The sequence below is a fragment of the Cnephaeus nilssonii genome, assembly GCF_951640355.1.
Source record: "Cnephaeus nilssonii genome assembly, chromosome: 13".
Lineage (NCBI taxonomy): Eukaryota > Metazoa > Chordata > Mammalia > Chiroptera > Vespertilionidae > Cnephaeus > Cnephaeus nilssonii.
This window is the reverse complement of record NC_137084.1, coordinates 29703092-29719146: the sequence shown is the minus strand read 5'-3', so window position 1 is coordinate 29719146 and position 16055 is coordinate 29703092. Positions and strand designations below refer to the sequence as shown.

General features: G+C 47.3%; 1 protein-coding gene across 1 annotated transcript; it reads right to left on the bottom strand.

Moving 5' to 3' along the window:
- Positions 1-14435: 14435 nt before the first annotated feature.
- On the bottom strand, positions 14436-15446 carry LOC307110385 (mas-related G-protein coupled receptor member X2-like; the record flags this gene model as incomplete). Its single annotated transcript, XM_079789502.1, has 1 exon — positions 14436-15446. Exon 1 carries the CDS (start codon positions 15417-15419, stop codon positions 14436-14438), a length of 984 nt encoding a protein of 327 aa, XP_079645628.1. The 5' UTR covers positions 15420-15446.
- Between the last annotated feature and the right edge of the window lie 609 nt (positions 15447-16055).

Here is a 16055-nt window from a genome sequence, read left to right as displayed (position 1 = left end):
GGGCGGGCGGGCGGGCAGGAGGAGGTTCGCGCGCGAGGGTGCGTGTATCTGCGTGTGTCCCTGTAAGTGTCTGCGCGAGTGTGTATGTGTGTGCGTGTGTGTGACGGGAGCCGCGCCGAGCTGTGTGCGTCTGCGTGTGCGGGGGCGTCCGTCCGTCCTTCTGTGCGCCCGGCGCTCCGTCCCGCTCTCCGTGCGCGCTCCTCGGCCGGACCGCCCCACCAATGCGCCTCAGCTGCGGAGTCGCCGGCGCAGCCGCCGGGTGGGTTCGGCACCCTCCGGCCCAGCCCGGCTCCGCCCCGCCTCCGGGCGGGCTCGCGCCGCTCCCGGAATGGCGCGGGGCTGGCGGGGCCGGCGGTTGGGGGCGGGGAGCCCGGCAGCGCCTCTGGGCCCGCGCGGGGCCGGGTCGCAGACCCTCAATCCCTGATCCACGTCTTCGGGCTGCCTCTCTCCCAGACTGGGCTCGGAGTCCCCGCAGGCACCGCCCCCGCGCTGAGGTTGCCTGGACTGGGAGGGCGGGGAGACCGGAGCACCGCATCCATTTCATTCATGATTTTCTCCTCTCCGGAGCCCCAGGCCTGGGCTGCGCCGCTACGGCGACCTCCAGAGGGATCCCGGCCGGGTCGTGTGTGCGGAAACCTGTGGGGAACGGACGGGCAGACAGATGGGAGTAGGGGAAAGGGAGACAGAGGGGTCAGAGCTGGGGGAGGGTGCTGTGGGCTCCCCCCCGGATGCTCACACGAAGCCCACACCTGCACAGGCGGAGAGGCTGCAGACCGGAGCGCACACAGTGCCGGGTGCCCAGGACGCGCGCCAGGGCTGGGAGGTGGCACCTTCCTCCCCACCCTTCCCTGTTCAGTCTCTGGGGAGCAGGGCATCCCTCTTCCAGTTCTAGCCCACCTGACGCGTTGCGGGACGCACACCTGTCTTGACTTTCTCCTGGGCACCAGGGGCCGGCAAGGAGCCGCCCACAATCCCACAGCCCCCAGGCTGGCACCCCGTTGGGCGGAGATGCCAATGTTTTTTATTTTTATATTCATTTATTTGTTAATCCTCACCGGAGGATATTTTTCCATTGTTTTTTTTTTAGAGAGAGTGGAAGGGAGAGGGGGAGACAGAGAGAAACATCAGTGTGAGAGAGACACATTGATTGGTTACCTTCTGCACGCACTCCGAACCCGGGCCAGGGAACCTGCAACCAAAGTATGTGCCTTTGGCCTGAATAGAACCCGGGGCCCTTTAGTCACCAGGCTGATGCTCTATCCACTGAGCCCAACTGTCTAGGGCCAATGTTTTTTTAAATTTTTTTTTTACTAGAGGCCCGGTGCACGGATTCATGCACTGGTGGGGTCCCTCGGCCTGGCCTGAGGAGATTGGACATCTGCAGGCTTTCTGACATCCCCCAAGGGGTCCCAGATTGTGAGAAGGCACAGGCCAGGTTAAGGGACCCCACTTAACCCGGTGCACGATCAGGGCCAGGGAGGGACAGGGAGAGGGCTCCAGGGCATGTCCGGCCTGTCTCGCCCAGTCCTGATCACCGGACCCCAGCAGCAAGCTAACCTACTGTTTGGAGCGTCTGCCCCCTTGTGGTCAGTGTGCATCATAGTGACTGGTTGGACACAGCATATTAGGCTTTTATTATGTAGGATTTTAAGCATTGGGCTGCACAGTTCGGGGATTCTGAGCTCCATTTTTACACAAGGAAACCTCCAGCCACCATCCTCTTTCGCCCGGTTGTCCACAACAGCCTCCTCACTGGTTTCCCTGCTTCCACCCTTGGCCCCTTGCGATTGATTCTCTAGACAGCAGTCAGAGCCATCCTTTTAAAACATAAGTCAGATCACATTGCTTCTTTACTAGCACTCATACAGGTGAAAGCTCGAGCCCCTATAATGGCCTGCTAGGCCTCTCATGAACTGGCTTCCTTTTAACTTTCTAATCTTCTTAACAGCTCAGCCATACTGGCTTTTTTTTTTTTTTTTTTTTTAATGTTTTTATTTCAGAGAGAGAAAGGGAGAGAGAGAAATATCAGTGATGAGAGATACATTGATCAGCTGCCTCCTGCAAGTCCCACACTGGGGATCTAACCCACAACCCAGGCATGTGCCCTGACTGGGAATCGAACCGTGACCTCTTGGTTCTTAGGTCTATGCTCAACCACTGAGCCACGCTGGTCGGGCACACTGGCCTTTTTAATGCATTACCAACATGGCAACCACTTTGTGGCCTCAGGACCTTTGTACTGCTATTTTCTCTGCCTGAAAACTTACCCCAGGTAGTCACATGGCTTGCTCTGTAATCTCTTAAATATGTCACTTCAAAGAGGCTGTCTGAGATCATCCTATTTTAAATTGCAGCCCCCCTCTCCCCACTGCATTTTCTCCATTGCAATCATGATTTTTAATTTGGGTTCCCTACCCCTCAGGCTCACTGGCCCTTCACTACCAGCTCTCCACTCCGTGCTCGGGCCTCTCAGTCCTCCTGCCTCAGCAGTCCACTCTGTTCTCTAAACAAGCCCCACATGTCTAACCTTTGCTCATGCTGTGCTTTCAGCTGGAATGCCTCCCCCCCAGGTGTCACCTAATGTTTAAGGTCCAGTTCAAATACCTCCTTCTCCGTGGAGCCTTCCTCATCTCCCCAGGGACACTCGGCCTCATGCCTTTTTGTTTGCTGTAACAGCAGTTCCTTGCCCTTTCCCCCAAGTGCACTGTGAACTCTTGGGATAGGGTTGCGTCTTCCCTCTCTCTGATTCCCAGCAGAGGGGGGCCCAGCAGTACATGTTTGTGGATCAAGGGCAGTGAATGGGAGGCCCTGGCCTGGGCCTTGATTAGTTTTTTTGTCTTAGGAGGGGCACAGAGTCCAGCTAAATCTTGTTATTCCCAGGTAGTTTCCTGAAAGGTGAGGAGAAGGATCCAGTGTCAGATAACCAGGACACGATGCTCATTCAGCCTGTATGGAAATGTGGGCAGACATGTCAGCAAGTGCTCAATGACACCTTCTCCCCTGGAGAGCATCATCTCTGTGGCTCAGCCAGCATAAGGTTGACGGCTTCAGTGTAACAACAGCAGCTACCATAAACGAGGGCTTACGATGCGCCAAGCACTGTTTTGTGCGTTTTCAAGGTAGCGCTTTATTTAATCTTCATGGCAACCTTGGGAGGTAGGCATCGAATGTTTTCATTTTCAGAAGCGGAACAAGAAAGAATATGTGACTTACCGAGGTCCTCCTGTTGATCTGTGAGGGGTGTGTGTTTCAAATTCAGACCCAGCGAATACCAAAGCTTATAGAGCCGGGAAGCCTTAACTGGGAAGGCCCTGGGGGCTGATGGAGGGGAGGGGAGGGGCTTAGGAAGCCTCAGTGAGGTCACTGCATTGTTGCTGAACTCGGCTCTTGGCTCTGGAGCCACAGAGATGGTACCCCAGGAGGGCCTGTGCCTCACAGGTCTCTATCAGCGGTGGCTGTGAGGTCCTGTAGTGGAGGCTGGTGCTTGACCTTCATAAAGGCAATTTCAGAAGGCCAGAGCGGCCTCTCCAGCATTCCTAGCTATGTGCTCTGGGTTCAAGCCCAGTTCCAGCTGTCAGAGGTGGATAACAATGCTCATCTCCAAGGGTTATGGGGAGGAAGAGGCGTGATGACCTACCTAGAAGGTAGGAGGAGCTCAAAAAAGATCTTTCCCCTTCTTGTAGGGAGTTCCTAGCATATAGGGCTATCCTTAAACTAGTCTTCGCAGGGCCTGCTCTGCCCACCCTCTCATTGAAGAGTGTCCTGTTCCCATAGTCCATTGGGGTGCAGGTAAGGAAGGAAAGTCTAGCATGTATTGAGGGCTTTCCAATATGCTATCCATGTTACTTTCCTTCATTCTCTTTCATCTGCACAGGCACCTTAGGGGGAGGTACTATTATTACTGACAAGGAAACTGGGGTCCAGAGAGGCCCAGGGACTTCCCCATGGCCACAGCACTCACTAGTTAATGGAAGTAATGATTCTGTACCAGCACCCTTTTCCCTAATCCCGACACCATGGAAAGCAACCCCCATCTAGTTCCTTTCTCTCCTCTGATCCGGAAGAAGGAGCGTTCTCTGAGACCCGTGACAATGAAATAGTGGTGAGGTTGGGAGGCTTTAGGCTTATGGGGTCATTTTGTGTGACTCATTTACTCTCTCCTGATAGAGGGAGGAAGAGGGGTTTGGGAAAGAGAAAGATGATCTTGTCACCGGAGAGTGTCTTGCTGGTGGTTTCTGATGGATGGCTAGAAAAGAGGGTCCATGTCTTTTGCTTTTGTCCTCACAATTCACTCTATTGTAATAAAATGTTTTATTTTAGTGAAAATGTTCCTCTCTCTAGATTTTTATTTATTTACTTACCTATTTATAACCCACCCCAAGCCACAAAGGATTTGAGGTAGTTTACCACAAGAGCAGAAACCATAAAACAGTGTTAAAATGTCAATAAGGATAGAGAATCAGGACCAAGGAAAATGCTAATAAACTTGGAGAGATAAGACCAAGGCTTAATAATTACAGCTGATTTTTACTGAGTTCTTGCGTGCAAAGGAATGTATGGACATTATTTCACATAATCCTTAGAAGAGCCCTGTAAGGCAGTGCTATTATTATCTTCATTTTGAGGTATAGGGAACGGAGGCTCAGAGAGATTGACTATGATGCCCAAGGTCATGTAAGTAGCAAATGGTAGAGCCAGCATTTAAATCCAGTTTGGTGTTGGAACCCGTGTCCTTAACCACTGTCTTGTCCTGCCTCTCCAAGGGACAAAAGACCACACGTTTGCAGATCACAGGGGCCTCTGGAGGACTGAGCTGCAGGTTTGGTTCTGATCTTCTTGGATGTGAAAAAAAAGGGTGGGTGGGTGGTCAGTTTCATAGAAATAATGCCCTCACCTCCTTCAAGTCTTGGCTCAAGTATCGCTTTCTTAATGACACCCACCCTGACCACTCTCCTTATAGTAGGTGCTCAATAAATTTTTGTGGAACGTGTCAGTGATTATTCAGAGAGGAAGAAACAGGTAATCTACCTAAAGTGACAAGGTAGGTTGTGTTCTATTTACCAGCTCATATTTTCTTTTCCTCCACTCTTCTTTTCTCCTTTTCTTTCTCTTTCACCTTCTTGTTTCCATAAAGAATTTGAGGCAGCTCTAGCACCTAGCTTTCAGAGCAACTCTTCCAAGAGGGTTTCCTGAGGGAGGACCCTTAGGGTTCCTGAGGCCAATGACCTTATTATCATTGTTTCAGCAAATGTATCAGTGGGATTCATGAAGCTGATTTTGGTGGGGTCTCGATGAAATCTGGACATCATCCCCACACCTAAATGGGCAAAGGTAATCCTTTGGGGGTGGGGGTGGGGTCGGGGAGGAGGCGGGTTCTAGGAAAAGTGTCCAAGTACCATTCCCAAGGGATTTGGGATTTGGAGCAGATGCTATGGGGATGGAGATGGGAAAATAAAAAGCAGAGTTTTCCTGTGAGACTATTGATTTAAAGGAAGAGGACATCCTTGCATTCCTGAGAGTTCATCTCTGGAGTCGTATTTCCTGGCTGCAAGGCTGAGAGTGGAAAGCCAAGGATGGAAGCAAGGTGTGTCAGGAGAGAATGCGAGCTGAGACCCATAGCTGGGCTGTATGCGGGTGGGGGGTGTGATGTGATCTTGCTGTAGTGGCTCGCCACAGATTGGGACCATGCCTCTGGGGGCCACAGACGCCAGCCTGCCAGCTCAAGGTGAAAGCCAAGGGCACCTGGCCGCTGGTCCCAGGAAGAAACATCAGAAATACTCGTCTCGGGAGGAGTGGGAGTCAGAAGTTAGAAGGTGGTCACTGCTCTGGGCTACGGCAAAACGGATCATTCAACAGATATTTTATCAAGAGCCTACCGTGAGGTAGCCTTTGTTCCAGAAGCTGGATACACATTAGAGAGCAAGACAGCTTCTCCGCTCTCTTGGAACTTACATTCTAGTGGGGACGCACTGCCAATGAACCCGGTTAAAACAATGGGTGAAAGGATAATTTCAGACAGGGGTAAGTGCAGTGAAGAAGGAGAAAAGAGGATGGGGTGATGAGAGAAGGTGGGGAAGGTCACTTTTGAGTGGGCGTTCCGAGACGGCCTCCCCGAGGAGAGAGCATTTGAACAGGGCCTTGCATTTCTAGAAGGAACCAGCTATGCAGAGCAGGAGGGGAGAGCTCCCAGGCAGAGCTTTCTCTTCTAGGCACAGCAGGAAGGCCACAGTGCGAGAGGAGGTGGGAGCGGAGGGCAGGAGCCAGACTGCATGGGGCCTTGGAGGCTGGGGAGGAGCTGGGCTTTATTCTAACACACCTAGAAGCTACGAGGGGTTTCTAAGTGGGAAGAATGATCAGATCTGGACTTGACTCAGATCTGGACTTGACGTGGGGATCCTAGAGAGCGGCAGCAGCATAGAAGCACCGGGAATCTCAGCCCTTCTGCTCTCAAAGGACCCTGAGAGGCTGCGGAGCCTAGTGCATCCCGCAGTACCCACACCAGATACTTGTGGCGGAAATCAGACTCCAGAAGGGCTCTGGTTGGCCTACAACCAATTCAAATTAGTTGCCACTGTTAAAAAGCAGCTAGGACATTTCAAGTACAAATCCATATTAAAATAACAGAAGATCTGGCAACTTCAGGCTCATAGGCCTCCATGATAGAAGGCATATGGAGCTGGGTAGCTGGATGGTAGGCCAGGGGAGCCGGTAGCAGTTACTCCCTTGAGGCAGGGTATGTCCAGTTTGCCATAGTCCCTGCTCTTATCCCCATTACTGAGGGCAAGTGTTAGCTGACATTTGTCAAGATGCTTGCCCTGTTGTTTTTCTGAAAGGGACACGTCACATTTCCTGTAACATCTGAAGTATCTCTTACCTGACCCAGCTTGCCTCATTTCCTGGCCTGTGAAAGCGTTTGAGTTCTGACCCTGTCCTTCCCCTCTGTGAATCACACATCCCTCCCGTGTAAAGGGTGGTATCTGAATACGGTGATTCCAAGGCCCTTGCTAGTTCTGGCTCCCGAGGCTCTCGGAGCCTGCACTTCAGAAATGAGCTCTGCTACTGACAACACTTAATTGTTCTGCAGATGGTTTTTGAGGGATTGCTCACCCTTGACGCTTTTGTCCTCAAATTATGATTTATCTGAGCCCTTGGAAGAAAAATGCCTTTTGTTTTGGGAGTTTATCCTTCATCTTTTGATTGAAAAAAAAAAAAAAAAGAAGAGTATTTCAAACAATGCAGCATAGCTGCAGTTGCTAGGAAGACAGAGCAGCAACAGAGGCTGCTTGGAGACAAGGCCATAAGAAAACTCTTGAATCTTCCTTACTCCTCCCCCCCCTCTTTCTCTCTCTGTCCTCTCTTTCGAGCAGAGCTATCATAGTCAATAACCCCTTTTAAAATGACCAATCTTAATCTCTAATAGAGTTTAGGTTGTCCTGAATCCAAAGGGTTATTTCTAAAGCTCACCCCCCACCCCCTCCATATCAGCCAATCTATTCTCAGTGAAACAACCTCCTGGGTTGTAATTCTAGCTCTGCCACTAGATAGGCATTTGACCTTGGGCAAATAACTTATTTTCCTCTGGGCCTCAGTTTCCCCATTTGTAACATAGAAGGGTAGAGGGAATGCTTGGGTGCTCGCAAATGTAGTTCCTTTTGGCCCTAATATTTCAAAAGGAGACTGCCAGAGATTTAGAGAATAAGGTAACACCGACAGGTGAAGTCTCTACGACTCTCCTTCCACGTTGGCAAGGCCCTGGAGCCCCTTTACCTCGAAGCCATAGTATTTCCCCATAGGTCTTTGGCTACTTAATGAGGGCTAAAGGATTTCTTTCTATTCACTCTTCTCAGTAGATGTAATGTGCCCTGTGTATCTGCTTTGCCAGGCAATCTTACTTTTAGCATCGCTCCTTTGTAGTAGGAAGGGCCAGTGACAGGACCTTAAAGTCTATGATGATTTATTGTTTTAAGTCCAGAATGGCTCTCAGACTGTTGGACGCAGGCCTGATTTAAGGGACGAGTTAAGTAACAAGTGCGCCCCCTGGTGACATATGTAAAAATTGCAGAAAAATCCAGCCGTCCAACAAATACTACTCATTGAATTTAAATCCTGCCTCGGCATAACCCTCAAGATAGGATAAAAGAAATGTGCATAAATGTCCTGTAAAGTAATATACAGGCTACAGATGGGAAGGTTATTGTCTCTAATCTTGTATTTTCACTCTCAGAGACAAGTTGCCCATTTGGCGTATCCACCTCTTGCCTCCCAGTTCTTGACTTAGCAATTGGGGTAGAGCAGTGATTTTCAACCTTTCCCAGCTCATGGCACACTAAAATTCTGCAGCACACCAGTGTACCTCTTGCAGCACACCAGTTGAAAACCACTGGAGTAGAGGGTATATTGAGTTTGACACTGCCATCCTCCAATTACACTTGTCTCTCAGAACAACAATGGAATTGGTTATTTCAAGAGGCAATCAGTCGGCTCTCAGTGGTTGGAGATGTAGAAGTAGATGTTTCAAAAGTCCTTGGGAATGCTAGAAAAGGGTAGAGATAAGGTTAGATTCACTTATTCAAATGGTTAAATACTTATTGAGTACCTACTACCTTAGGAACTTCCTAAGTGATAAGGTGCACAGGTTATGAACAAAGCAGTCGTTGTTTTATGAGTTTACATTTTACCAGGGTGAAACAATGTTCTTTTTCAATCAGAGGTTCCCCCATCAGACCAGCATTTCAAATAATGCTAGTCTTGTTTGACAAAAAATTATAATGATGATTTGTCAGGGCTTCGGTGCACTAAGGAGATTTGTATATCAGAATGAAAGCAATCCAGGCCTCCAGACATCACCCTGACAGACAGGAGCCCTATTCCTGGCAGCTGTTCTAGATCATGAAAGTGGAAACTGAGGGAGGCTGGTTCAAGGTCTTCATTCTCCAAGGTACAGTGGTCCTGGGTGTTGCCTGTGGATGAGAGGAGGGAAGAGAGAGGGACAGATATAGGCATCAGAAGTTGCATCTATCTATATATAACTCTATCTATCTATCTATCTATCTATCTATCTATCTATCTATCTATCATCTATCTATCTATCTATCATCTATCTATAAAAGGCTAATATGCAAATTGTCCCCTCGGGAGTTCCACTGGAAGACCGGGAGTTTGATCACTCACTATGATATGTGCTGACCAACAGGGGGCAGCACGGAATGAAGGAAGGCCTCGGCCAGCAGCTGAAAAGAAGACTCCAGTCGGCAGTCAGAAGGCCACAATTGGCCCTGATTGCCGGCCAGGCCTAGGGACTTAACCATGCACGAATTTCATGCACCAGGCCTCTAGTATATTCATAAGTTGTCAGAGATGGAAGGCATCTTAGAGATGATCTCTTCTAAAATCCTCATTTTAGAGATGAAGTAATAGGTGCAGAGAGAAGTCACAATTAATCATCATTAGCAAATTGGAACTAAAAATTAAATTTGTATATACTGATAATGAGAACAAGCATATTACAAATAAGTGTAAAATAGTGTGATTCCAATTTAGAAACCAAACAATAACTCCCAAATGAAAGAATAAGAGAACTTTGTAGAAAAAGAGATAATTGAAATGGAGATAAGAAATTTATCTGATATAGAGTTCAGAATAATGGTGTTCAGGATGCTTAACAGAAAAAAAGATATAGCAACTATGAAAAAAGATATAGCAACTATGAAAAAAGAACAATCCGAAATAAAGAATGACATAGCACTAATAAACAAAACACTGGAAGGAACACACAGCAGATTAGGGGAAGCTGAGGACCGGATCAGTGAAAGAGAAGACAGGGCAGGAAAAAAATCACATAATAAGAGAACCAAAAAGAAAAAAAAATTAAAAACAGAAGGAGAGCTTAAGGAGGCTGTGGGACAAGGCTTTATTTTCAGACTCGCAGAATTCTTTAGTAGAGCGCTGTTCTCAGAATGCCCACAAGAGGGCGCTATTGCACCCACCTCCCTTTTAGGGTGCTGTTCTGAGAATGCCTACATATCTGGGTAACGGATCCCAGAACGCTGCCGCAGAGTGCGGCTGGAGCTGGAGGATTCCTCCGAAGACAGCACTCCACAGACTTTACCAACCAATTGGTGTTTACTAGAGAGGAAACCTCCTCATTGTTCAGTGCTTTCTAAGTAGTTTTTGTGCCTTTCTGGAAATTATACGGTGTCTCTTTGCTTTCCCTGTTGCCTTCTCTTTGGGTCGAAAAATTTGTCTTAAACCTAGGCACCTTCTAGGATTGTTATAAGTATCAAAAGATAAGAAAAATAGCTGTTAGGAACTACTTTTCTAAATGAAGGGCTATATAAAGGTAAGAGCTTCTGCTTTCAAATCCCACACCTTTCTGAAGCTGCCCACCTTTGCATCCCCAACCCATAAAGTCCTAATCAACCTCACCCTCTGTGCTCTGAGATGGTAGCTATTGGTAGCCAACATCTCTCAGAATGCTTTACCAATATTGATACCCTTTGATAAGCACCTGCTGATGGGACAGAAATGGCTGTCCACCTAGCAGAATGTGCAACGTGGCGTCAGTGCAAATGTCAAGCAGGCTCGGAATAACCAAAGACAGGGCAGCACAGGTCTGAATAAAAACATCATTTGACACTAGGTTGTGTGTCTGGCTGGCTCACAAGTCCTTCATTGTCCATGTTTAGAACTACAAGCCTTTCCCTTTTGCTGATGACAGATTCCACTTTCCTGAAAAGGAATAATGGTTTGTGAGTCAATGATTTGACAATGCCCCAGACCCTGTCTTTTAGCAATTGGCCCAGGGTGTCACGTGACCGGAGCAGGACCAATGCGCATCTTCCACAGATTTTTTTTTTTTTTTTCAACTGGAGGCAGCAAAGAAGTTTCCTTTTCACTGGGAGCCTCTAGGGAAGATCTGGGGAGAATGCTTTATCTCCGGAGATCAGGACTATGAGCGCTATTCCTATCTGCTCCAGGGGACTCTTTAAAAAATGCTATGGCCTTCAATATAATATTGAATGTCAACTGTGATTGAAAAAAAAAACTTAAAAAAATATTTTAGTCATTTTAAAATCAGTTTTTTAAAAAAATCTTTATTGTTGAAAGTATTACATATGTCTCCTTACCCCCCCCCCCCCCCCCCACCATCGGTCCCTTCTAGCCCGTCCCTACCCCCCACCCCCAGGCCTTCACCACCCTATTTTCGGAGTCCAATCGTTGTGCATATATGCATGTGTTTTTGTTATTAGATTGTGAGTTCTTTTATGTTCCGGATACAAGTCATTTAGTAAATCTATGTTCATGAAACATACAAAACAAAAAATGCTGTGGCCAATGAAATTTACGTTTCTGAAAAAAAAACTGTCTTTAGGTGGGTTGTATGTATACCGAGGGGATGACATGTGAAGCAGCTCCCAGGGGGCAGAAATCTTGGTCTAATTTTAAGCCTTGTACCTGGCTTAAGTTGCCTGAACTATAGGAGTCACTCAACTTGTTTCTGGATTTCTCACTGAGGAATTCATCCTCTGTGGGAGGAGGGAAAGTCAGGAGCCTCCTCTCTAGCCGTCTTGCTTTCAATTGTATGTCTACATTCTAGCAATGAACAATCCTAAAGCGAAGTAAAAAAAAATATGGTGTACAATAGCATCAGAAAACATAAAATACTAATTTGGCAAAAGGTGTGCAAGATTTAGAAAATAGAAACTACAAAAAGTTGCTGAGAACAATTTAGGAAGACCGAAATAAATAGCTAGATATACCATGTTTATGAATTCAAAGACTCTTTGTTCTAAGATGTCAATTACCTCCAAACTAATGAATAGATTCAACGCAATCACAGTAAAAATTTCATCACTATTTTTAAAAAATACATTTTTATGGATTTCAGAGAGGAAGGGAGAGGGAGAGAGAGATAGAAACATCAATGATGAGAGAGAATCATTGATTGGCTGCCTCCTGCACGCCCCACACTGGGGATTGAGCCCAAAACCCGAGCATGTGCCCTGACCAGGAATTGAACTGTGACCTTCTGGTTCATAAGTTGATGCTCAACTACTGAGACATGTCGGCTGAGCTCATCAGGATTTAAAAAAAAATTGATTTATAAAGAGAGAGGAGGGGAGAGGGAGAGAGAGAAAAAAATTCAAATTTCAGAGTGAAACATTGATAAGCTGCTTCCTGCATACTCCCCATCCCTGGAGATCGAGCCTGAAACCCAGACTGGGAATTGAACTGTGACCTCCTGGTGCATGGGACGACACTCAACCAACTGAGCCACACCTGCCAGGGCTCATCAGGATTTTTATAGCAGTTTGAGAAGTTTATTCTAAAATTTATATACAAATGCAAGACTTAGGTAGCTTAAAAAATCCCAAAGAAGAATAACAAAGTTAGAGGATATGCACTACCTGATTTTAAAACTTAACACAAAACTACAGCCATCAGAAGAGTAAGTGTTGGTTTAAGAATACACCCGAGATCACCAAACTTATTTTGTAAAGGGCTAGATAGTAAATAGTTTAGTCTTTGTGGCCTATAGTCTCTGTAACAGCTACTCAACCCTGCTGTTGTAGCATGAAAGCAGTCACAGACAATATGTAAACAAACGGGCATGGCTATGTTCCAATGAAACTTTATTTACAAAAGCAGGCAGTGAGTGGGATTTGGCCCACACACTGACTTCTGATATGGAGTTACAGAAGAGATCAGAATGTCCAGGAATATTCCCATGCTTGTAAGCATAGTTTCTGACACAAGGGCTAAATGATTCAATGGGGTGGTGGGGGTGGGTGGGAGGGGATGTCTTTTCAACAATGTACCAGAACAACTGGATAACTGTATGGGAAAAAAATAAATAAATCTTGACCCCCTACCTCACACTCTGCACAAAAATGAATTGGAAATGTCTCATACATCTAAAAGTAATTTTGCTTTTTTATAAAGAGCAAAAATTATAATACTGTTAGAAGAAAACATTGGAGAATACCTTTGTTTCCTTCGTAGTAGGCAAAGATTTCTTAAAATGCATAAAGCACTAATCATAAAAGAAAAGAAAACTAATAAATTAGATTTCATAAAAACCCAAAACTTCTGCCCATCAAAAGATACTTGAAAAATGAATGAGCAATCCCAGACTTAGAAAAAAAAATATGTGCAACACATAAATCTGACAAAGGAATGTTATATAAAATATATAAAGGACTCCAACAAAAATCAATGTAAAGAGATAGACAACCCAGTAAAAGTGGGTAGCAGACTTGAACGGGCACTTCAAAAGAAAGATAGACAAATGGTCCAAAGTACAGGAAAAGATGTACCTTCTTTCAGGGGAAAGGTGATATACTTCAGGTACAGCTAAAATAGGTATATCGTGTTAAGAAGAAGGTTGACTTTGATTTATTAGCTTTATTTTGAGTTTATTATGGTTTGATAGGGTGTTTATGGGTGCCAAGGGGTAGACTGTGATGGACTTGAAAGTGTCAACTTGGCTAGACTTAACTATGTTTTCCAGAATTCTTTTTCCTTCCATGTATGTTTCCGCTTAGGGTAGGCATCAAGAGACAATTTGCAGAAGATCTGGTGGTTGGAAATAAAGCAGCAGCCATACTGTTTTTATGCATGGAAGATGAGTGCAAGGGCCCCAGGGTGCTCATGCACGCTCATCGCATTGGTGTGAGGCAGCAGCAGCTGAGTCTGCAGCTACTTCACCTTCCCCTGGATCTGCCTTCAGTGTCTCTGACCCTGGACCAGGGGTGTGTTTAGTTTCATGATGAAGGGAGCCAATTTCTCCTGCAGAACTCTCACATCATCAAATGTGGGCACTGGGAGAGAAGGACATGAATGCTGGTCGGTTATCATGGGTTTTTGCTCTGGCTCCCGGGTTCTAGTTTGCCCGGCATACTTCAAGCTCTAGAATCAGACAGACAATAGCCTTATAGCGACAGTTTAACCATGTACATATGTATGTATATATTATCTATATACTACATATCACTATATGCAAAATGTATACACCTGCTTTGAATAATTATAAAGGCAGTGTTTATTAAAATACATTTCATTTTCAAAATTGAGCTATCAGCTGTGAAAGTGGGTATACATTTTTGGGGACACCCTGTTTATATTTTACACTATCCTACATAATAAAAGCCCAGCGACCTTAACTATGTAATGACCAGGACGACTGCTTGACCAGTCGCTGTGAGGTGCATTGACCACCTCTCTGTTCCTCCCCTCCCCCAGCCCACAGTCTCTGATCGCCGGATGGCGAATGGGAAACCGGGGTGGGTGGTGGTGGCGGGGTGGGACTGGGTACTGGTGAGCGGGCAGAAGATGGACCTGATCGTAGGCTAGGCCTAGGGACCTTACCCTCTAGTTAATATATAAAGCTCTATAATAAGTACTCCGTCTCTGACTGAACCCTGCTTCGTAGAGAATCACTGTGTGGAACTGCTCCCTGAAAGCTCCCTGGTTTCCTGGGGAAGGCTTCTGCTACTTTTCTTCACCTCGGTGACGTCCTCCAAAGCCATCTGCAGGACCAACTTGAGGGTCTGCCGCAGCTGCCTCTGCTGCCTGAAGGAGCCGACAAAAAAGTAAATGATGGGGTTGGCGCTGCTGTTAAGACTAGACAGGATGACCCAAGTCCTTCTAAGAAAGTAGGAAAACGTCTTACTGCAAAGTGTCTGAGTCCAGTAACACAGAAACCACTTGAAGCCGAAGGGCAGGCCGCAGACGAGGACGACCAGCACGGTGAGCAGGATGACCACGTAGAGCCTGGTCAGGGGCACCCGGTGGGAGCCACACAGTCTGGTCAGCAGGGCCAGGCTGGACCCAGAGAGAAGCACAAACAACAAAATCAGCCACGCGATGATGATGAAATCAAACGCCTGACACCAAGTTTGGTCACGTTTCTTCACCAGGAAGCCACAGTAGTTCCCTTCCAGGACGCTCAGAGACAGGGACAGGGCCCAGAGCAGGGCACACATGATGGTGGACAGGTGTCTGGGTCGGCGGGAGCGGTACCAGATGGGCCACAGGACAGACAGGCAGCGCTCTGTGCTGATGGCGCTGAGGAAGCTCAGGCCTGAGATGTAGGAAAAGATCGACACAGTGATGAAAATGTAGGGGATGAAAATGCACCTGGCATGGAAGTGACTGATGAATGTCCGCAGGGAATATATAATCTGGCAGCAGAGGAAGACGAAGTCGGCCCCCGCCAGGTTGAGGATGTAGATGGAGAAGGCGTTCCTGCGCATGCGGAAGCCCAGGAGCCAGAGCACCACCGCGTTCCCTGCCAGCCCCACCAGGGCCACGGTGAAGACCAGCACGGCTGGGGTCAGGGTCGCTTTGTTACATTTAGAAAGAGCCTGGTCACTTCCATTGGTTGGTGTGAGCTCCGTCCCCCAGGCTGTGGCAGTCATATCTGTGCTTTCAAACCCTGCGGTGGTGACCCTGGAAGAAAACAAGGGTTGAGCACCTGGTACGATCAGTGATTCTCAGAGCCATCATGCTATGTGCTATTTCTGTCCCGTGTTACAGAGCAGGGAAAGGAGGGCCCAGAGGTTAAGATAGTTATGGAAGGCCACACAGCCTTGGAGTCCTGGACCTGGATTCAAACCCAGTTCTCTCTCTGACTCTAGAGCCTGGGCTTGCTCTACTGCAACACAAACCTGCCGCTGACACGGGGATATTCTGTAGTCCCATCATGCTCTCCCTACCCCAGCTCCCACTCACTGTCCTGAGGTGAGGTCACGTCCCCAGAATGTTCTGAAGAAGGAGATCAATGTCTGGGATAGAATCTGAGAGACCAGGAGGGGGCTCTGGACCCAAGTATTAGTTCTGTCCTGAGCTGGCGTTTCCCCCTCGGCTGCATGAAGTCAGGAAGAGCAGAGATGACCACAGTCCACCCTCATGACTAATGGGCCCATCCGCCAAGGAGAAAGACGATGCTTTAGGGACATGAAGGGAATGTGATCTCTTGCTAGGGCAGGTGTGAGGATGGCTGGGCGCACTAGGCTCAAAATGGCTCAGTATGTCAGCTCTGTGAAGATAAAAGC